The sequence below is a fragment of the Pelodiscus sinensis genome, chromosome 3, assembly GCF_052426305.1.
Source record: "Pelodiscus sinensis isolate ZL-2025 chromosome 3, ASM5242630v1, whole genome shotgun sequence".
NCBI classification, from domain to species: domain Eukaryota; kingdom Metazoa; phylum Chordata; order Testudines; family Trionychidae; genus Pelodiscus; species Pelodiscus sinensis.
In genome coordinates this window covers 192,655,896-192,680,009 of record NC_143054.1, presented here as the reverse complement: position 1 = coordinate 192,680,009, position 24,114 = coordinate 192,655,896, and the positions used below count along the sequence as shown (strand labels likewise).

Genomic DNA, 24,114 nt, shown 5'->3' with positions numbered 1-24,114 from the left:
GTAAGATGCCAGACACAGCAAGAAGTTAAACTCAGCAACTTTCTACTTAGACATCACCCTACTAATTTACTACTTCCCCTGACATATGCCCCATGAAGGTGCATGCACGTCGGTCAGAGAGCAAGTAGGATATGCATTAGACACCCAAAAGAGAAGTGTGCAAGAAATGGCAGAAAATATATGAAAGGAGAAAGCAGATAGGAGGATACAGGTTATTCAGTATAATGGGATTCACACTGATGGATACAAAAGATGTATTACTGAGCTGTTGAAAATGCCTCTCACAATTTTAATTTGACTACCAGTGTCTTTTGTTGTTGCCTTCGCTGTCAAAGAGTGGTTGATTTTTATTCATATTACTTGCCTTCTTCCAGGTCTTTCACATGGAGCACTTGAAAACACCTTTCCTGTCAGCCCAGACAGAGAGAGAGGTGAACTGACACTGAAGTCACCTGTGTCAAGTTGGCACATCATTTCTCTTCAATGCTCTCTCTGCATCACTTTGATCTTAGCTGAATCGCAGTCGGGCTGTTTTCTTTTCCAGTTATAGTTTCACTGGCTGCACAAGTTTAAGAAGTGCACTTGTCTATACTAGAGTATGTCTACACTACCCTCCTAGTTCGAACTAGGAGGGGTAATGTAGGCATACCGCACTTGCAAATGAAGCCCAGGGATTTGAATTTCCTGGGCTTCATTTGCATAAACTGGGTGCCGCCATTTTTAAATCCCTACTCGTTCGAACCCTGTGCCGCGCGGCTACACGCGGCACGAACTAGGTAGTTCGGACTAGGCTTCCTAGTCCGAACTACCGTTACTCCTCGTGGAATGAGGAGTAACGGTAGTTCGGAGTAGGAAGCCTAGTCCGAACTACCTAGTTCGTGCCGCGTGTAGCCGCGCGGCACGGGGTTCGAACGAGCAGGGATTTAAAAATGGCAGCGTCCACTTTATGCAAATGAAGCCCGGGAAATTCAAATCCCGGGCTTCATTTGCAAGTGCGGTATGCCTACATTACCCCGCTAGTTCGAACTAGCGGGGTAGTGTAGACATACCCCTAGAAAGTTGTGTCAATAACTATACTGTTATATTAAACGGTCACAACCCCATGAGTTAATTCCGTAACAGAGTGCGGATACCAGTATAGTGTCTTGCAGTTTGGGAAGCAAAATAAAGGCTTGTCTCCACCTACCAGGAGATTGATGCTGTGGAGATCAATCTCTCGGGGTTCGATTTCGCAGGTCTAGTAAGGACCTGCTAAAATACCACTGATTATGCTCCCATTGACCCCAGTACTCTTACTCCTCACAACCTGGGGGAGAAGTCAGTGGGAGAGTTAGCAGTGGGGGCTGCTGTGGAAATTTGACTAAGATATGTCCAGTCCAGCTATGCTATTCACGTAGCTGGAGTTGCGAATCTTAGGTCGATTTTCTCCCATTGAGTAGACCTGGCTTAAGTAAAAGGCACATTTATACTGGCGTTACTGTGTTCACACTATGGCTTGGTGTACCAGTAAAGCACTTACTGTACCAGAGAAACATCACACTTTAAAACAACATAGTTACAGATAAATTTACTGCATAACGCTTTAGCGTAGACCAGCGCAAAACAACTTAGAATAGGCACAGAGATTGAATGCATGCATAAACAGATTAAAAAACCTAATGGGCCAGGTTCCATATTCAGATCTTCTCCTTCCTCAGCCTCCCCTCCCACAAGTGCCAAACAAGATCTTCTGTTCAGGTTATAAAAGGGGTGCAAATCTTGGATGGGAGACAGGTGTCTGTTAATGAAGTGAATAAAAATACTATGGTCAGAGTCACTGGTGGACAGTAATAGGCAGCTGGTTAAAAACACACAAAAAGCACAATAATCTTGTGGAACTTTTTGCCAGGGCTGCCAGCTGGCTTGCCAGGCATTGGGGCAAAGTGAGGGATGGAGGGAGTTGGCTCCAGGCTTCCAGAAGGAAGGAGCAGGGCTGAGGGGCTTGCCTCTCCCAGGCATCCCTTCAGTGCTTCCCAGTCCGTACCTCCGGATCTCTGGCTGCTGCTGAGATGACAGCTAGGAGCTCTTGGCCTTTTTAAATCACCAGACCCTGAGGTAGCTGCTCTTCTCCCCCTTCCCCATGGGTGGCCCGGCTTATTGCCCTGGATGTTGAAAGCCAAAAGCATAACTGGGTTCAAAAAGCAATTGGAAAAGTTGACGGAGGACAGGTTCAGCTTTGGCTATGAGCCAACATGATCAGGGACGCAACCTCGTCCCTAAATCTTCAGCTGCCAGAAGCTGGGACTGGATGGCAGAGAATGGATCCCTGAACAACAATCCTGCTCTGTTCATTCCCTCAGAAGCATCTGTCTTGAGCCACCACCAGAGACAGGAAACTGGTGTAGCTGGACCCCTGGTCTGACCCTGGTCCTTGGACCCTGTCCTTATAGAATGGGAGTGTTTAAAACCCAAAATTCTAATGTTGGAAAAAAAAATCGGGGAAAATAGAGTAAATGACCCTTCCAAATACTTCACGAAAATTATGTGCGTGTGCACATACCCACGCCACAAGCTATTTATAGGTTGAACCTCTCTAGTCCAGCACCTTCAGGACCTGACTGGTACCAAACCCGAGAATTTGCCAGATCACAGGATCAGGCATTGCCAACACTTTCACTGCTTACTGGGCTGTGAGAGGACATTTAGGGATAAATTAGAGCTGAATAACAGCACAGAACACTGAGCCAGAACTGGTGGCTGTAAACAAAACTTTATGGGACCCGGGGAAGCTTATCATAGGGTGTGGCTAAGTGGACATCTGGCTAACTAAAATCAGTCACGGATGTTGCCAGACCAGAGTTCTGGACTAGAAAGGTTCAACCTGAAGTGTTTTTTTAGTGGAACGTGATACTATTTATCATTTGTTAGTCTCTAAGATGCCACAGGACTATTCATTGCTTTTAAATTTACACACAACATGGCTACCCCTTTGAGACTTTTGAAAATATTATGGTAGTCTTACATTTCTCCTGTAACAGTTTTTTTTTTTACTTCATAGAATTTAGAGATTTTTACTAGCAAAATAGATGCCTGACGTAAATTCATCAGACCAGTAAATCTAGTAGTGGGGGTTTGTTTTCTTATTCCTGGGAGACACATTGCTCTTTCTTTTCTGAAGATGGTCATCATAAAAGACAGAAAACATCATCAGTGGCAATGCCACTGCCACAGCTAAATAGTTCTGAACTTCTAAAACGGATTTCCCATTTCAATTTTGGAAAAGGTGGTAAGAAATATAAGGCAGAAATCTAAATAGGTAAGTTAAATTTACAAATCAGGTGATACTATAGACCTGAAGATTCACCTGCATTTGTTTACTTCTTTTATATAAAACCAAAACAGAGCCTTTGTTTTGGCGAGCATTGTATAAGGAAACAAAAAGGCAGAGTTTCAGAGAAATGTTGTCCATGTAACTTGTAGAAAGAGGACACTGAGGACAATAATATAATCTAATTTACCTGAAACTGTTGAAACACTTCTGGCATAATTTAGAGTTGATTTGATTTGCTGGCCTGAACCATTTTTCAGTGGCATTCCATTATCAGCAGTAGATTGGCCCTGACACGCTTAATAAATTAATCTGTCGGTCTGACAAGGTATCACCCAAAGTGCTGCTCCTTCTCCTTCCTGCGCCACTTAGGACTGCAAAGGGAGTAGCAAGACAGACAGTGGCGTTAACAGGTATTGCTGCACAAAACACACAACAGAAGTGTGCATCATTGCATATGCTATGATGTTATTATCTATGATTTCCACAGTAGCTTCCAGACAAAATCTAATCCTATTGTGCTAGGTGAGCACTTCTTTAAAACCATTATACTGAAGCTTTTTGGACCATGAACATTTCACTACAGCTTTTACTAGAAAATTTAGACTTTACACCCAGGGAATTAAACATAAATTAGCAAAGAGATAGCAATTATTGTGTGGTCTGTACTAAAAAGCTATTTATTTCAGTAAAATCCATAAGCTTCTGCAATTCTTTTAGCTGTGCAATCCAGATAGTGAATTAAAGTCCATAAGATGTGATCTTTGTGATTAAAAACTCAAAAAAACCCCTCAAACTGAACACTTTTCCTTTGCTTATTTCTCCCTCTTCCAGGACCTTTACCCAGAGATGACTTAAGTCAGACTTATAGTGTTCATCCTATGGAAAGCTTGATTCTACTAGGGTATGTCAACACTTGCACCCCAGTTCGAACTAGGGATGCAAATGCAGGTATTTGAAATAGTCAATGAAGCGGGGATTTAAATATCTCATGCTTCATTAGCATGCTCTCGCCAGCATGCTAGTTTGAATCACAGCCGATTCGAACCAGGAAGTACGTGCCGGAACGCATTAGTTCAAACCAAACCCCTTGGTTCGAACTAAAGTTACTCCTCATTTCTTGAGGAATAACGTTAGTTTGAACCAAGGGGTTTGGTTCGACCTAACGCATCCCGGTGTGCGCTTCCTGGTTTGAATCAGCTGTGATTCGAACTAGCACGCTGGCGAGATCATGCTAATGAAGCATGAGATATTTAAATCCCCGCTTCATTGACTATTTCGAATACCTGCATTTGCATCCCTAGTTCGAACTGGGGTGCAAGTATAGACATACCTATAGAGAATTTATTCAATGGCCTCCACGATACACAGGTCCTGCCACAGCTCTTATGGCTAGAACTTGTGTTAGCAGGAGGACAATAAGAAAAATGAACAAACAAGGATGTATCAAATTTCTAGAGCGCACCAAAGCTCAAGCCTAATCAAGAGCAGCAAGGAGTCCTGTGGCACCTTATAGACTAACTGAAGTGTAGGAGCATAAGCTTTCGTGGGCAAAGACCCACTTCGTCAGATGCATGTAGTGCATCTGACAAAGTGGGTCTTTGCCCACAAAAGCTTATGCTCCTACACTTCAGTTAGTCTATAAGGTGCCACAGGACTCCTCGCCGCTTTTGCAGATTCAGACTAACACGGCTACCCCTCTGATACTTGAAGCCTAATCAAGTTAGCCTAAAAAGCTAGAATAAATACACACACTTTAAATGGTAGGCTGTTGCTCCCGGATGTCAAAAAGCTTTACAATAACTTTATTCTGTACCTGATCCTGCTAGTCTTTGTATGCAGAGCTCTCATGGACTACAGCAAGTTGGGACTGTGCGGCAATAGGATTAGAAGTGAAATTGTTTGCTACCCTTAACTATAGCAGGCACTATCAAGTCTCGCCTGTAATTAGCAATAGTAGGAACAAATAAGGAGCCTCACAAAGAAATGTGTACGAATGTTGATACAGAATCAAGTGCTTTTTGTTATAGTTTCAATGCAAAATGGATGCACTAAAAGTGGCAGTCTACTATAAAATCACCCATTACAGAGCCTAAATGCAATACAAGTAGTTTGATATGGAATTTTTTTCATAGCTCTCTGTAAAAAGAGACTTTTTATCCTCACTCATAATCCATACCATAAATAATCACTGACAAATTCCCTCTGCAATGTTCAAGCAGATTTCTCACTAGCAGTGTATGTACGGGTTTTAAGGCACTCCCCCCCCACCCCAGCCCCGTACATGCATTTCTAAAGATTTCTTGCTGCCACCTAGTGTTTGGCACTGATAAACCTGCAATAAAGAGAAGACTGAGAACTAAATTGTGCAACCTTTACTCAATACATGACTATTTCTCACCCAAATAAGCTCAGTTTAGCCCTTCAGTAATGTTACTTAAAAATCCTAATGAAGAAAAAGCCATATATTTTGGGCTATGCTAGTGACATTTATTGTATTACAGTCAATATTTGCAACCAAAGGCTGTAATCGGTATTATCTTGTTTATGTTATTATATCACAGTAGGGGTCTAATCCATCAACTCCTTACCTATATGAATAGTCCCATTCAAATCAGTGGTACTGTGTGTGTGAGCTGCGTTTATTCACATGAATCTGCATGATCGAATCCTTATTCCTTAAGCCAGAACCCATTTAAGTGTATCTATAGTCTCATGAATAGTCCCATTGGCTTCAGTGGTGCTACTCATGCATAAAGTCTGTGCACTAGTATTTTCAGGATTGCAGCTTTAAAGTCCAAGATCCTCAAGGGACCTCATTTCTCTTCACATGAGAAGAGCCCAGTACAGGCAGTCGTTACACAATTAGAATATCTGACTGAGGGGTTAAAAGGCAAAATGCACGGTTTAAAACAGTGTTTCTTAAACTGTGTTCCGCGGCACACTGGTGCGCTGTGAGGCAGTTGGAGGTGTGCCACAGAGAACAACAGAATTCAAAATGGCTGCCCTTAAAGGGGCAGGCGACTTTTTTTTTTTGCTCAATAACTTTTCCCCGACCCTTTTTCCCCTCCCGACCTTTTTTTTTTTTTTTTTTGGCCTAACAAAAAATCCTTGGTGTTTCTCAGTAAAAAAAAATTATTGTTTGGTGTTCCTTGGTCTTAAAAAGTTTAAGAAACACTGGTTTAAAACATTTGCAGCAAGGATGTTGTGAGATATTTAAGATACTATAAAATATCGCCATTTAAAACAAAATCAATCACACTGGACATTCACACACCTATATGTCAATTCACAGGAATAAATTTATGGCCCTGTATATTCACATAATTGGGTCCTAGAGGCATAGTATGAGAAATTATGGTATTAGAGAAGTGCAAAGGAATTGTGATCCGGTCCCTTATTCTTTAGGGTTTGTAACCCTTCTGTATTTGTCTTCCACTCTTTAATAACTAATATAATTCGTCAACATCAGCAACACAGATCTGACTGTTATTACCGGGCCCCTGCCAAATAGGGACGCTCATAAGTCTTGGATGAAATACCAGCCCCGTTGAAGCCAACAGGAGTTTTATCATAGACTTCTATAGGGCCAGGTGTTCACTCCTTGCATGGAATTTTACTACAGTCTGCATAGGTTGAATGGGCCAGAAAAGGAAACATTCCTAGGAATTCAACAGCCCTGGGACCACTCTTCCTATTTTGGTATGTTCTTTTTGAGTTACAAATACAGGAGGAACTTAAAAGCCACTTTTCTGATTCAACATTTTGTACCCAAAGTTGTGACAATCCCCACCTAAAACAATGTGGTCAGGTCTACACCACAGCAGAAAGTCGAATTAAGATATATCGACTCCAGCTACATAATTAACACAGCTGAAGTTGCGTATCTTAAATTGCGTTTCTACGTCATCCACAAGTGGGAGAGCGATGGGGGGAAATGCTCCCGTCTACTTTCCTTACTCCTTGTGAGGAGCAGGAGTACCAGCACCGACGGAGGCGCGCTCTGAGTTCAGTTTAGCGAGTCTATACTAGACCCACTAAATCAAACCCTGGAAGATCGACCCTGGTAACGTTGATCTCCCACAGAGTAGATGGGTCAGGGGGAGGGGGGCATTTTTCTTTTCCTAGGGCCCTCATCGATTTATTGTCTTGGTACGTTCGAGAGCATTTTTTAAAATAGGGTGAGTTTCACTCTTTCTTCTGTATGGTCAATTCAGCCCTGATGATACTGTCAGGGACTCTAACCCAGACGGCTCGGTTCGTTGTCTGACCGCAAAGAGACAGGCAACACCAGCAAAGTCCAATCACAAGCTCTTTATTGAAGAGTGCACACAACAATAGAGAGCGGCCCGTCTCCAAAGAGAACCAGCCCCGATTTTAGTAACAGGTAGGCTTATAAAGACAGTTCCGTCGCGTCATAAGCTCTTCGCCCAAGCCACTTACCCCCCTTTCTAGAAACTTTTAATATGTATGCATATCTTAGCCAACTGTACATTGTGGCCAAAAGCGCTTCATAATGCATCAGTAACTTTCTTATCAATCACAAAAGGCAGGTACCAGGAACAAGGAGACAAAAGAGTCGGGTACAAACAAAGGGCAAAAATAGGGAGGTAAGATTAGCGAAGAGGAACAAAAACAGGGAGTTACTGACCAGTTCCCAGAGCAAACCATTCTACTTACAGTAGGTACAAATATATAATTTATCTTACTTTATAACCTAAGCCAGCATGGAGGGTGCGCCTCTGATTGAACCACATTCCTGGTTCTGGTCAAGAATACCCAGAGGCCTACGTAATTAGCCTTTGTTAACTTTCCTTAGCATAACGTTGACCAGGCCTTGTTTTCCTGGTCCCAACAATACTCAGAGAACCACTCATTTCGATTCTGGTCTCTGTGTGTTATTCCACTGACTTCAGCTGGAATCTCCACACATATGCCACTGAAACCTAGTGGATCATAATGCAGGGCAGGTATCTTAGGCAGTTTCTCCCCCTGCTGTATATAAACTAACATCAGAATTATTTAAAAGGAACTAAAGAGCACCGATATAGATTTAAAGGGCACTTAATATTAAAATGGAATTTGCCAAAGAGTCAATTAAAAACGACAATGTCCTATTAACATTTCCCCCACTACATTCACACTAATTCCATTCTAATTCAAACCAACCTTCTGGATCAACACCCTTGTTTATAAGTGCACTCATATGGATTACAGTAGATGTAAAAAAAAAAAAGAGAAGCCAATCCAATAATGCAAAAATATACTGGTCTTTGAAATGTGAACTTCTCACTCAATTAGTTTTGTTCATGCTCCGGCAGGTTTCCTGTAAGACTGTTAAATTGGAGAATAAGCTCCATTCACTCTTGTGTCAAGTTAATGCCAATGTAAAACATAGCCGTGCACACTAGATGGCGGATTTGTATTATTTTTGCAGAGGCGGAAGATGGAATGAAAGTAGCAATACCAGGCCTTAAATCTGTAGCGAAGCAAGCCTGCTCTTCCCCACTTTCCCCAGCCTCCATAAGTAAAACATTGTCCCTGCAATAGAAGGTTCTATGTGAAAGCTTTATAGCAATGGAAGCTAACACCATGCATCAATAAACATTTCTATTTTATACTAAGTTCAAATTTACAAGGGGACCCACATTGCAGAGGGGACACAGATCCTGACCATGGTTAATTGGAGATATAAGTAACAGGAAGGTTGATGCTCAGTAGAACAGGCTCATGACAGAATTGGTGACAGATAAAATGCTTTTTGGGGTGGGAGGTGGGCTAGGTCAAAATGCAAATGAGATTCCTATCTCCCTGTGTGTGTGTCTTGCTCCTTTCCCTTCCTAATAATGGCCCCACATTGCAGACCTGGGGCTGTAGCCCACAGGGTTAGGCAAAGGTAAATTAGGGTTGTAGGCAAAGGTAAATGAAGCCGCGATTTAAATGATCGCGGCTTCATTTACATTTACATGGCTGCCGCGCTGATCCGACAAACAGCTGATCAGCTGTTTGTCGGCTCGCCGCTAGTCTGGACGTTCCCCCTGTCGACATCAAAGCCCTTTGTCGGCAGCCCCGTTATTCCTCGTGGAATGAGGTTTACCGGGGCTGCCGACAAAGGGCTTTGATGTCAACAGGGGGAACGTCCAGACTAGCGGCGAGCCGACAAACAGCTGATCAGCTGTTTGTCGGATCAGCGCAGCAGCCATGTAAATGTAATGAAGCCGCGATCATTTAAATCGCGGCTTCATTTACCTTTGCTGAATAAACAAATCTACATGCCTCTGCCGACAGAGGCATGTAGTGTAGACGTACCCAGAGATACCATGAAGGAGAGAGGAGCATCTGGGCCTTTTGGGAGGACGGCAGGTGGGGAGGAAGACAGCACTAGGAGTCATGGATGGGAACGTTTAACCCAGACATCTCTCCCAGCTGGAAGTTCCATTTCAAAACTGCCAGCCAGGAGCTCCATCTGCCTAGCCACCATCTCTAAGTGTCTGGGTAGGTAGAATGCAGAGGGACTTATCAGCTGCAGTGCTCTGCAGACACAGCTACTTTTGTGGAGCTACAAAATCTCAGGGGGAGGGAGGAGAGTGGGTGTAAATGTGGCTAACGACCTAGTAACTTCAGAGCAAGTCCATTATGCACAGAACTCCCAAAGAATTCAACGGGAGTTTATGCTCTGTTCCACTGTCAGATTGGAATACTTAGTCACTATAAGGAAGGACCAAAAAGAGAGACTTATTAAAATAATTCAGATGATTTTCAGCACCCCAATGGCAGAGCTGACAAATCAAATGCATTTTGAAACATTTTAAGCTTAAAGAGGCATCTCCCCCCAAAATCCATAAAAAGGATGAGATTGTAGCAAGACTCATCCAATTTTTCTTCTTTATAGCCTCTTAGTTAATTTGTGTCCCAACCCCCCGCTGTATCATATATATGGTGGTAAGGAGGCGGCTCGTGGAATGCAATTATCCTTATTCTTATCTGCATCTAGCAGGCAAATGCCTTTCTGCTTTTTCCACTGCTCCTGGGCTTCCTTTATACAACACGATACCAGAAACTCTCCTTTGCTCTGCTACAATCCTGATCATGAAGGTAGAGAGCATTACACAGCGGTTGGCAGCCAACCTGATTTTGGCCAGGAGGATTAACCAATACAAATGAAGAGTTTGTGCTCTTGTAATTGATTTTTTCCCCCCATTGATGGAAAGAAACTGACAAAAATGTTAAGTCACAAGAACTTTTCTTTGAGGATAGTAATAGAGTAAGAGTGAGACAGAGTCAGCAGCATGTGGGAATACGAGAGAGAGAAAACACACACAGGCAGGCACTATGTGTAAAATATGCTTCAGAGTCATCTGACCAGGCATTTGTCAGGCCCTTTGAGTGTCTCTGACCATTAACCCACTTTCCCTGAGTTTAGAATGTCTAAGTTCTAAAGAAGTTTCAAACAGCTGCCCTCATTATTTAAAAAATAAATCTATTTTCCTTTCCCAGGTGTGCTGCTTATACCCCCACACTCCCCTTGCCTAAGGCCCAAAATGGACAGTCACTCCGGTGCTAGATTTAAGATTTGACATTCAGTAGGGCTAGAAATGGGAGCGCTATACAACTGGAAAAAAGGAGACTTGCAATTGTTCCCTCTGACATGCAACACTTGCACCTAACCCTGGATATTCCTGTATGAAACACTGGAAGTATGACGACGTTTTTATGGAAAGTCTATTTTAGGTCATTTTTATATTCATTTTTAAAAATACATTTGCTAGAGCATTCTTTCTCCATCTAAGTCTTGAATAATTGATTCGGGGCTACAGCCCTCTTCAAACACTTTGTAGGTTGCAGGTCTCAGACTAAGCTTTTTGGTACGTGAACAATATCTTTCTTTTGGTTAGACATGGATCCTGATTGCACTCTACCTCATGCTACAAGTACTTGTAATAATGATCATACAAATACAGTATACATATCAATCCTGGTTACACTGGAATCAATGGGAGAGCTTCTGTTGGCTTAAAACATCCAGAACTTAGTCTCATCGGTATAGGGGGGATAAAATGAAAGGAAACTGGCTGACTTATAGTGGAACAAATGTTGATTCAGAATCTGAATCGAGTGGACAGCTGCAACTGCACCGATCCACAGCAAAATCTGTGGGACTCCAGGTAGATACAGCAATCCATCAGTACCTTATCAACAGCAGGTACTGGGTCAACAAATATGCCCCTGGTGCACGAAGAAGTACAACCCTCACTCCTTCTGGAGAACATGCTCCAACATTAGTCCCATAAACAGTGGGACATGAATAAGAAACTGAAAGACAATAGGAAACCCAGACCCGGTACACTACCTTCATGGGAGCAAGCTGGATGGGCGTGATACATGAAGGGTCCACCATAGGCTTCGGCCTGTTTGCCGTGTCTGCTAGCAAGCTGTGCCACTGTTGCGGTAGTCCTGTAAATTTTTGTTCTCTGTGATCAAATCCAGTGTGAACCCGGTGCTCAAAATTTGATGGTCCAGAAATTTCAAGCCTTTTCTTTTTTTTCCCAAACATGGTGGAAAAACCTGAGGGGTAGAGGAGGTGTGAGAGAACAGAAACCAGAAAAAGTTTATCTCAACATTGTCTCACCTTTTTCATCTCGCATCATTTAAACGGCAGCATATAAAACTGATATTTTTTACTGATTTCAAGCTTCCAGTCTGCCTCACTTACTCCCATTGAGTAATACTTTACATGGCACATAATCCAAGCAGGATCTATCGAGGTCTGATGTGGCTGCTCTTATTGTACTAGCTGAGTGCCTCACAATCTTTTTGGTATTTATCCTCAAAGTGATTAGCTATGTCCCAAAATTGACTATACCTAATGTGAAACAGAAGCAAATAGACAAACTTACATCTCAAAATTATAGGCCAGATGTTCAGCAGGCTTGAATCTTGGCAGGATGACTGTTTTCTCCGGCGAGCATCTGGCCCTAATACGTTCTCACTTAGGGTACATGCACACAGCGATGTTATTTTGGAATAACTGATGTTATTCTGAAGTAACATAGTGCGTGTCTACACTACAAACCTTTATTTCAAAATAACGTCGAGCCGGGGGACTTCTGACTCATGGTAACCTTCATTTCATGAGGAGAAAGGGAAGTCGAAGGAAGAGTGCTCTTCCTTCGACATCCTGCTGGGTAGACCGCGTCAAAAGCTGAGTTAAGCTATTTCAGCTTCAGCTACACAACTGACGTAGCTGAAGTTGGGTAGCTTAATTCGTCTTTAGCCCTGCGGTGGAGACATATTCTTAGATTACATTCTGCTGAAGATAGGACCTGGAACATGCACGTTCTGCTTGCCCACCATTTCGGTAAAGGAAGACAAGCAGAGAGTCGGCTTCTAATTCCAACACCTTCACCCATGCTAGCAAAATTGCCATTTGTGCAGCGTAACTTGCCTTTTGGAGAGAGATTATTTTCTGTGAGAAGAGACTCACAGAATACTAGACCTGGAAGGGACCTTGAGAAGTCATCATGTCCAGTCCTCTGCCCTCACAGTAGGACCAAGCACCTGCAATCAAGGGCTTGACTGTTCCAGTTAGCCAAAGCCCAGTGCAAAGTGTAGAGTGGACCTGCACAACTCTGGGGGACCCCAGGAAGCATTAGGCTCACTGAGGCCGAGAACCAGCTAACATATCCCTTTGCAGGAGCAGCTAGCAAAAGGGAAGATTCAGAGCAATAGCTCTGTCTCCTCCCTGCCCCATTGGGGCTGCCATGCACTCCCAGAGGAGAAAGGGGGGCTGGTTTCCATGCTCCACAAAGCACAAGAAATGAATTTCTACCTGGGCCTTACATAAGTCATGCAATGGAAGACCCCTTTGTTGAATCTGGCCCCACGTGACCAGCCAGAGAGGTGTAAAGCATTCCCATAGAGATCCAGCAGCATGGGGAAGTTGGCTGTTTTGGTGATCATTGGAGCATTTGCTTTGAAGAACACTTCATTAGGTCATCTTGCCCACTCACTGCAGAGTGACAGGGCTAGCACTGCCAACCCCCAATACCCTTGACAGGGGTTTAACTGGGCCTTCCATATTTCCATGGTTTGTTCTGAAAATGCCTTTTGGGATATTTAATTTTTCTGCTGTTATGATTCAATTAATCCTCAAGAGACTTGACTAATCATTCCCAGAGGACAGATTACCTCAGCCCTTTGTGACTTGGGCCACAGTGAGCAAGGATTGCAGGTGAACAGAGGGGGTGCCAGAAAAGGTTGAAGAGCAGAAGGCCAGATACACAGGGGGAAAATGGATAAACTGTACCCGGTAGAGGGCTGAAGTAATTTACTCCAGACCACAAAGCAAAGGAGGTGCAGAGGTTGAATAGCACACTCTCCAAATCACAATTCCCACCTAAGCCTTAATAGGCAACAGGTTTGAAACAAACAAAAAAAAAAAGGAATCATCACACAACACACACACAGTCAACCTATGGAACTCCTTGCCAGAGGATGTTGTGAAGATCAGGACTTTAACAGGGTTAAAAAAAACACCCCACCTAGATACATTCATGGAAGATAGGTCCATCAATGACTATTAGCTGGGATGGGTAAGAATGGTGTCCCTAGCCTCTGTTTGGAAACAGATGACAGGAGAGGGATCATGTGATAATTACCTGCTCTGTTCATTCCCTCTGGGGCACCTGTCCTTGGCCACTGTAGGAGGACAGGACACTGGGCTAGACAGACCTTTGGTCTGGCACAGTAGGGCTGTTCTTACGTTAGGCATCTGTCAGGACTGGGCAGTTCCACACCAACACTGTGTAGAATCTAATGGCTCATTGTTGCCTAAGCACATTCCATGCCCCTGGAGAAAGGCCATTTTTGTAGGCCATTAGCCAGAGTGCCATGGGGGCACTACACCAGGGAAAAGGAGAGGGTCCCAGCAACCAGGGAGCAGAATTGCTTAGGATTCTTGTTTCTGAAAGGGAACCATTCCTACGGGCTCATGTTGGAAAAACTCTCTCCCCTCCACCCCAGTCTGTGGTCTCTGCTGGACTGGGAATCAGCAAGATGTGAAGCATTCGGAGCAAGCCCAATGGCAGCAGTTCGAGCTAACGGGGACGTGGGGCCAGCAGTGCTGAAGACTGGTGGAGGTCAGGAGACATTTGGCTCATGAGAAGCTAGTGTAGCTCTGGGCTGTGGGGGCTGCAGGAGGGGAGGGGCAGGAGAAAGAAGCAATGGTTCTCCTGCTTGGATGTTTGTCTCCAGGTCCTCCTTAAAGAGCACACGAATGAAACTGATCCTTGTTTTCTTTATGCTTTCCCTTTACGTATTTGCAGACAATTGTCCCCCTTAAGCTTATCTTCCCCAGATACAACAGTCCTAGCTCTTTTAACCTTTCCTCATAGGTCTTCCAAACCTTTCATTGGTTGTGTTCTCTCTCTTTCGAGCTGTCCAATTAGTTGGTCTTTTTAGAAATCATGTGCCCTTCCGTCTCTCTCGGCTGCTGCTGCCCTCTTACTCGGTCATTTTTCACATCCTTTTTTGAAGTCTTATCACGGTGCTCTTCCATTCATAGCATTCTGATCTCTCATTTTGTTTCCATCATTACCTAAGCATACACCTGGGGCTGTGTCTAGATTGCACCCCTTTTCCGTAAAAGGGATGCAAATTAGATACAGCGCAATTGCAAGTGAAGTGGGGATTTAAATCTTCCCCGCTTCATTTGCATAAACATGGCTGCCGCTTTTTTCTGGCTCGGGGCTTTGCTCGGGATCAGGAATAAGGGATCTTTTGGAAAAGGCTTTATTTTCCGAAAGATCCCCGTCTAGACTGGCGCTTTTTGCCAGCAAAGCCCCGAGCCGGAAAAAAGCGGCAGCCATATTTATGCAAATGAAGTGGGGAAGATTTAAATCCCTGCTTCATTTTCAATTGCGCTGTGTCTAATTGGCATCCCTTTTACGGAAAAGGGGTGCAGTCTAGACACAGCCCTGCAGTCTCCAAGTTTTCAGCCATTGCTTCATTATTGGTCAGTATCAAATGAAAAACCAAAAAACTAACAACAATAACGAGTCCATGTCAGTGGAATCCTACTGACAGCAGGTACAGGCTACCTGGATCTAGCTATCAGTTCTCTTGTTTTATCTTCATTCTGTAAGCTCTTTGGGACAGGAGCCATCCTCTCATTCTGTATATTTACACTGACCGTCTTAAGACTGGTCACGAACTGCAGCTTCTAGGTTCCACAGTAACACAGACATTTTCATCATGGCCCACAGTTTTGGGCTGAAGTTTCCCATTTTTGGTTTATACCCTGAGATGCTTTTATAAAAGTTTAAACAATCCCTCCCAATTTTGCCATCCTCAAGCAGTCAAAGGAACAAAACACAAACCCGAAATTGTTCCCTCCCCACAAAAACTAATAGCTTACAAATCTCAAAATTAAAAAAATGAACATAAAAATGAGGGTGCATTTTATTTGGCTTCTGAAGCTTTCAAATGCACTTGAATAATGTTTTTCAGCTCTCTCTGAAACCCTCTGGGCTAGAAACTTCTTTTTAAAAATCAAAGGTGTTGACATGATTCCAGGATCTGGAGCTTTAAACAAGACGCCACTTACTACAAGGTTAAAATCATAGGAGTTGGCAATACTCCATTTTGAGTACAAGATAACTTCATAAAAAGATACTGCCATCTAGAACTGTGTGGAAATTGGATTTTCCCTGTATTCATTAAATGTCAAAACTTTTCCATTCTGAAATGGAAGAAAATAAAAATAAAAAAGTTAAACTTTCTGTGAAACAAGAATCTGAAACAAAACCAAAGTGTCCAAATGATCAAAACATTTTGCTGGGATAAAATAGTTCACTCCAACTTTGACTTAATTTTATTTATACATACATTTAAGCAAAACATTGGAATGAAATGTTTTGAAACCCAAGTCTGAATGTTTCATTCTAAAAAGGTCAAAAGGGACCCTTTTCCAATCAGAGCACACAGTTCCCTTTTTTTAAAAATTAAGTCAAAATGGATTGATTTCCATGAAAACATGATTTCAGGGGGACAACATTCTCCCATCAGACAGATGTTTAATTGGAACATTTTGGACAAGATTTAAAAACATGCTTTTTGAGTCACATGATGGCTGAAGTAACCGGGGGTAGAAAGTTGAAATTTGGCATGGAAATAGACCTCAGCCAGGCGCAAAGCCTTTACTTTTTCAAGAGAACATTTTCTTTTGTCAGGGTTATGCCTCTGTGAAAATCACCTACTGAGCATGCACAGATCTTGTCACTAAGTACATGTAAAGAGTAACAGAGATGTAGCCGTGTTAGTCTGGTCTTGCTGAAACAAAAGACAGGACTATGCAGCACTTTAAGGCTACATCTAGACTACATCCCTTTTTCGAAAAAGGGATGTAAATTAGACGTATCACAATTGCTAATGAAGCAGGGATTTAAATCTCCCCCGCTTCATTAGCATAAAAATGGCTGCCGCTTTTTTTCCGCACGGAGCTTTGTCGGAAAAAAGCGCCAGTCTAGACGCTGATCTTGCGGAAAATAAAGCCTTTTCCAAAACATCCCTTATCCCTCGAAAAGGCTTTATTTTCCGCAAGATCAGCGTCTAGACTGGCGCTTTTTTCAGACAAAGTTCCGTGCGGGGAAAAAAAGCGGCAGCCATTTTATGCTAATGAAGCGGAGATTTAAATCCCCGCTTCATTAGCAATTGCGATACGTCTAATTTACATCCCTTTTACGAAAAAGGGATGTAGTCTAGATGTAGCCTAAAAGTAAAGCACATGTAAAGAAGCATTGAACCTTCTGTGTGGTGTGTTAATTCAGCTACAAGGGCAAAATCTGTAAGTACACAGGCAGGAATTCTACCTCTCCTGTGAGGGTTTTTTCCCTAGCTACTGAGGAACATGGCCACATTGCACCTTCATTTCTTCAGCCACAAAATGTTTCTACCAGACTACTGACGTTCACATGGTCAGAGCATTCCAAGCCAAACAATTCCAGATGATGGCATTAATCAGAGCCTTGAGTAGTTCTTGAACTAAAAGAATTAAAAGAAAAGCAATAGATGTTCTGTTATTGGCCAGTAGAGCATCATCATCCTGGCAAGCAGAGCTCCTTTTGTTCTAAAAAAAATCCACCCCTCCCGCACACTTTTTAAACAAACGAAAACAAACCCATCAGTTATCTTTTTCCTGGCTTCTCACAAAGAGCATGCAAAACAGAAAAAATAATACTTGATACAATTCCACACATATACGGGCTTGATTAAGGAAAGCATAATTTTCAGTGGATTTGGGGGTCAGAGGTTCAAAGCTAGCTCCAAGGGTCCATACATCAGGTATGACAACATGTACTTCCATGTGACTGTATTTTCTAGCAGGATTCTCAGGCTATGTCTAGACTGCAGGCTTCTTTTAGAAGAAGCTTTTCTGGAAGAGATCTTCCGGAAAAACTTCTTCCCAAAGAGAGCATCCACACTGCCAAAGTGCATCAGAAAAGAGCTCTGCTTTTTCGAAAGATAGCATCCACACTGATTGTACAGTATCTCACATTTTAGTTCTGATTGCAGTGGACGGCCACCAGGGCACCTTTGCTTTTTCCTGGAGGCCTCTTCTTTTGAAAAAACAAACAAACCCCTCCTCCCCATCCACACATGCCTTTTTCCGAAAGAGCTCTTTAGGAAAAGGTATTCTTCCTTGTAGAAAGAGCAAAAATCTTTCTGCTCTTTTGATTTTTTTCCGAAAGAACGCAATTGCAGTGTGGATGTAACTAGTTTTTTCGGAAAAACGGGGCCGTTTTTCTGGAAAAAAAACTGCAGTGTAGACGCACCCTCAGCATCCACGGATGTGAATTTATCAGGTAATGTGAGAGGAGCCATGTGCTCTTTTTTGAAATACCCTCGCCTTCCTTGGCAGTGAATCACATATGATCTTGCAGCCACTCGTGTAGGAACCAATGATTGGAGTATGGTGGATCTTTTAGTGAGCATTATGTTCCTATGTTATATCCTTTTCTCTGGCCTTGACAGAGGCTGTCTTGCCCTATTCAGGTCTGTGGAAAATGCTGCTACACAGGTTATCTTCCTAACCTGTAGCTCTGATCACAGCCTCTCTCTCTTTATATCCTCTCATTGGCGCCCTCTTCTCTTACCAAGCATCATCTACTTGTCTTCACTTTCAAGGCCCTCCATAACCTATCCCCACCCTACTTATTATTTTTCATTCAGTATTGAAAGGCCAGTTGCTACCTCTGAATAGCCAGCCTCACAGCCTCTTTCATGCTGACCCTGACAACGGGGAGAAGCGCCCCGTAAACATCTGCAAAACTCATAAGAGTGGCCATACTGGGTCAGACCAAAGGTCCATCTAGCCCAGTATTCTGTCTTCCGACAGTGGACAATACCAGGTGCCCTAGAGGAAATGAACAGAACAGGGACGCATCAAGTGGTCCATTCCCTGTCACCTATTCCCAGCCTCTGAAAAACAGAGGCTAGGGACACCATTCCTATCCATCCTGGCTAATATCGATGAACCTAACCTCCATGATTTTATCTAGTTCTTTTTGGAACCCTGTCAAAATCCTGATCTTCATGACATCCTCCAGCAAGGAGTTCCACAGATTGACTGTGTGCTTCATGAAGGAAAACTTCCATTTGTTTGTTTTAAACTCATTGTCCTCTGTCATATCTTGCCTTGAAACACTCCCTTGCCATGAAATCTACAAAAACTTGATAACAGATGTCAGTGTGCTGAGACCACTGCTGATCATGCTGACCAATAATAGTTATTGTTCACTTTACTCCTTCCATCACTGTTTATACCCAGCTGTTATCTCCTCTTACATTGAGGGCTTGTTTCCACTACATCGCGGAATCGATGCTGCAGTGATCGATCCACTGGCTGTCAACTTATTGGGTCTGCTTAGATGTGATAAATCAGTCTTCGAGTGCTATCCCATTGATGCCGTACTCCACCAGGAGAAGAAGGGTAGCCAGCATCTTACCACACAGAAGACACCATGGTGAGTACATCAACTTCAGCAATAGCTGAGGAGATCGATGGTGGGGGCCTAGTTTAGACAAGGCCCAAGACTAACTTAGCGGCAAGGATTGTCTTTGTGGTGTTTGCGCGGAACATACCACAATGGGACTCTGCTCTCTGACTGGGGTTACAGTAATAAAAAATAATTTCATAGGCCCTCAACTTGCTCCACTAAAGTCAAAGGCAGCTTTGCCTTGCCATAAGAGAACAATGGCCCAATCTTTTCTGGCAACATATGCATTCATATCCTTCCAGGGCCCTGTGCGGATGGTTCACTGGAGCCTGCTGCTGTATGGAATTGGGAACTCTGAGATGTGTGTTACTTCCTCCCACCCTATTCATGTAGACCTTCTGTCCACCTGTTGTCGTTTTCTGTAATGTGTAACAAATACTTTCTAATCAGCAACACTGTATCTTCTGTCAAACCAGAAGATTCCATCTCTATATAAGCTACTGGTGAGTATGTGTAACTGGACCCCAATCCACATAGTATGGGAGTGTCAGTCCCAACTCAGAAGCTTTAGCAGCTAATACTCCTAGTCCTGGTTTTCACTTCCTGGTGCACTGGCAAAGATGGCAGCCACCATGTACTTCAGAAAGAAAAGGCAAAATTGAAGGCAGGTTTCTGCTAATCTTACTGCTCCATGGGTTAACAGCGGTATTTAGTACAGGTTGAACTTCTGTGGTCCAGGACTCTCCAGTCCGGCAACATCCAGGCTACGTCTACACTGGCCCCTTTTCCGGAAGGGGCATGTAAATTTCACTAGTCGTCGTAGGGAAATCCGCGGGGGATTTAAATATCCCCCGCGGCATTTAAATAAAAATGTCCGCCGCTTTTTTCTGGCTTTTAAAAAAGCCGGAAAAGAGCGTCTAGACTGGCCCCGATCCTCCGGAAAAAGTGCCCTTTTCCGGAGGCTCTTATTCTTACTTTGAAGTAGGAATAAGAGCCTCCGGAAAAGGGCACTTTTTCCGGAGGATCGGGGCCAGTCTAGACGCTCTTTTCCGGCTTTTTTAAAAGCCAGAAAAAAGCGGCGGACATTTTTATTTAAATGCCGCGGGGGATATTTAAATCCCCCGCGGATTTCCCTACGACGACTAGTGAAATTTACATGCCCCTTCCGGAAAAGGGGCCAGTGTAGACGTAGCCCCATAGTTCAGCAGACCACAGGTGTTGTGGGACTAGAGAGCCCCAGTGGTAGAGGTTGCTAGTGGGGCCTGAGGCACCAGAAAGCCCCCTGCAACTGAAGCTGGCAGGGGGGCTGGAGCTAGCGGGGCAGTGGAGCCTGCAGCCAGTGGGGCTGCTGCGAGCTCCAGTGGGGTGAGAGGGCCATTACGAGGACTGCCATGGTCTGGCAGACTCCCTCGTCTGGTCAGGTCCCAAGGGTGCTGGACCAGGGAGGTCCAACCTGTAACAAGTTGAGGGAACAGAAAAATCAGTCACACTGGGATATTTTCATCATAGCTATAACTTCATTTGCACTTTAAACATGTCAGCACACAGTGCATTTATTCATTTTACGTTCCTCTGCGAACACTTTCCAGGAGAAATCCCTGAATTCTCCACCCAGAGAAAGCTTTGTTTTCTGCACAGAGGTTGGATTCTGCTGAGCCCTTGTGTACGAGCAGAGGGGTGTGAGAAGCTGGGGGGCTGAGCAGCATTACACTCCCTTTGCTCAGGGCACACAAGCCTCTGCAAAAAGTAGAATTTACACAAAAAGAAAATTTCTTGTAACTTACTGGATGAGGTTTTCCAATCGACTCAGGTGTCAGGTGATGGCAAGTTATTAGATTAGGCCAGTCTGAGCCACACTAACTATATTGCCATGGTCTTGGCAGAATGTTTCTCCCCATTTTGCAAAACCAGAGGAGTCTCTGCGACGCTGATGAACTGAAGCCCAGACGTGTGTAAATGGCCCAAGAGGATGCATTTTAATCTGAAGTAGTTGGCATACTAAGGAAGGAGAGATCTCAAATGCTATGATTACTGGCATTATTACTTCCATCGTCATAAATAAAAAAGATCAACAATAAAGCCAAAGGGGGTCAGAGCTGCCCATTAAGAAACACTGATCAGAATTAAAATGGGTTCCACCAACGACTAAAGGGCTCACATGTGCTCTCAGTTACACTTTTATGTAATTGTAAATATCAAGTCCTAAAAAATTACAATTTAAAAGACACAAGAGATAAACAACATGAGGAAGAGACTATCCCCTTGTGTATTTTGCAAACTTCTGAGAATATGATTCATGCCCAAACCATGGTAATTAACTCAGCTGAAGCCAATGGAGTTACTCTGGCTTTACACGGAAGGGCCAGAACAGAATTTTGTCTTTGATCGTAAACGTGCATTAACCCTACCGGGTATATATGGAGGGAATAATTGTAGACATAAAATAATGTTTGCATGACAAGTATGCATGACTGAAATCCAAGTCTGGTCTGACTACAATAATTTACAAAAAAGATGCTTTATCCTAGTGAACCAGTAGAATCATCCATGTTAATACAGCTAACCTACCAGAGAGGGGAGCTCAGTATTTATGTAAATGTATTTTGTTCAAATACACATGACTGGACTCTGAAGATTCACTGTAGGGTGGCATTTTCATACTGTCTCTCAGCCCAGGAACACATTTTCCTATTAGCCATTACAAATTAGCTCCTTGTGAATTATGAAGAGTTCAACACATTAAGTTCACCAGTTCTTAGTTTTTTCAATGACTCCCTGCGGGTTATTACCACAATCTGCATTAGTTCCTGTTAGTATTAAAATGGGCTAGTTACTAATGTCTGAACTGAATCTAAGCTTCCATACAAACCTTGGGCTCAACAAGAGCCACACAATTAGGAGACCCCCCAGGTCGAAACAGTTTAATTTCTACCCAGCATGGATCCCAAGCCCTGATACACTGGAAAGCTGAGGTGAGCTCTCTTATTTTCATTGTTCAAACGGAGGGTGCAATTTCCCAGTTCTCCATGGGAAGGTTAGTGGAAGAAAAATGATTGCAGAGAGGTCTCTCCCATTATTCTGGGAAGGCAGGGGTTGTCTCATCACAGAACAGCTCCTGGGAGACCAAAGGGAGTAGGTCTCCCCACCAGCTGTAACCTTGACAACAGGGCTTGCAGTACATATCCATTGGAGCCAGGCTGTCAGCACTTTGCCAGGCAGTGGCTGCACTTTGACGCTCCACCACCTCCGGTCCCATGAAAGGGAGATCCCTCACCACAGCCGGAAGCAATCCAGCCTTGGGCTGTTTTTGTTTTGCCCAAAACTTGTCTGGGTGAGAGGGGAAGGGCTGGGAGAGAGAAACCCGTTTTCATTCTGTCCACGCTGCCTACCAGTCTTCACCCACCCTACATCCCTAGGCAGTGCTGCCTGTAAGCTGAGCCCGGGGGTGGCCACCCAGGAGAGAGTCAAATCCCACCCAGCTGATTCACAGAGCGCTCCCAGCTGGCAGCATGTATTTCGACCGGTGGTGCACATCCACATGTAGTTCAGTGCACATAGCATTTATTCCACACATGGATAGAAAAAATTCAGGGAACATTGTCCCCAAACAGCTCTCAGTAGGGGATTCTGCTTTGGAGTTTGCTGAACTCTCTTTCTAATCTGGAGCGGGGAGGATCCACAAGTCATCTTGGGAAGCCAACCCGAGGGGAATTGATTCCTGGTAACAAGAGTGAAACAGAAGAATCCAGTGCATTGTTAGTAGTGAAGGTGAAGAAACGTGGTTACAAGATGCAATTAATATGCTAGTAGTTTCCCTTTAATAAGCTTTTCATTTTTAATGGCTTTCTGTAACAGAGACCTCAATCCTTCTATTGTACAGCAAACAGTGCCACCGTGTGCCATTAGCCTGCCAATTTCTACTCGTGTTCTGATAAATAGTGCCCTTTTCCCATGCTGGATCATAAAACTACAGCATATGACTTGAGAAATAAATTAGATGAACGTGAGGGTAGACTGTGCAGCTAGTGCTTCAGAGCAGTATGCAGGGCAAGCAGTCAATCCACAGGGGAAGCTAATGTCCACTGATGGATTCATGGCAGCATAAATCACTAGGAAGTACACTGGAAGTGAGGCCAAAGCAACGTCAATACAAGCGGTGATTCTCCTCTCACTCTGGTGCAACCACGTTGACTTAAATGGAGCTGCCACCGATTATGCGGACACAAGCAAAAAGAGCCTGATGTACAGTAAAGCCGTGCAGATTAGTAAATCCTGAATTTAAAGAGAAGAGGAATTTTCAAAGCTCTCGGCATTGGTTTAACTCTGCACCCCGGGGCATTTCCTGTTGACACCACTGGGAGCAGAGTTAGGCCACTGATGAATGTTGCTCAAAAGCAAATCTGAGCTGTGCCTTTGAAGGGACAGCCCTTTGCGGGGGGGGGGAGGGAGGGAGAAGCAGGCAGGATTCAGTTTAAGGGAAGCCTCTGGGAGCTCCAGAGGGTGCAGTGGCAACACACCAGCTGCTAGTCCCTTGACTGACTACAGTGTATTGCCCTTAGTCCTGTTTTTTGTCCCCACTCTGTGAGCTCGAGTGGAGGCAAACATACGAAGCATGGCCCATCTCCTCTCTGTGCCATTAAGATTAGAGGATAGTACTTGGTCCTGCTGTGAGGGTAAGGGACTGGACTCGATGACTTCTCAAGGTCCCTTCCAGTTCTATGAGATGGTATATCTCCATATATTATATTATTATAGGATACAGATCTTGTGCTCTCCCCTTGCCCCACCCTTATGCGAGGGAAACACCTAGGC

The 24,114-nt window shown here is 43.7% G+C and overlaps 1 protein-coding gene and 1 long non-coding RNA gene across 6 annotated transcripts in view; one reads left to right on the top strand and one right to left on the bottom strand.

The window, feature by feature from the left end:
- PAK5 (p21 (RAC1) activated kinase 5) overlaps nucleotides 1-24,114 on the bottom strand; it is a 205,435-nt gene that overhangs the window by 64,026 nt on the left and 117,295 nt on the right. For 4 of the 5 annotated variants that reach the window (XM_075925678.2, XM_075925681.2, XM_075925679.2 and 1 more), the window contains one exon: nucleotides 11,658-11,872. In XM_075925678.2, coding sequence (XP_075781793.2) covers nucleotides 11,658-11,872 — 215 coding nt within the window. Of the gene's footprint in view, nucleotides 1-3,497; nucleotides 3,682-11,657; nucleotides 11,873-24,114 lie in introns of those variants that run through there. The other variant, XM_014580030.4, reaches the window with a different exon arrangement.
- On the top strand, nucleotides 14,155-19,735 carry LOC142828079 (uncharacterized). Its single transcript, XR_012903034.2, has 3 exons — nucleotides 14,155-14,445; nucleotides 19,134-19,329; nucleotides 19,605-19,735. It is a non-coding gene; the product is annotated as an uncharacterized LOC142828079 (long non-coding RNA).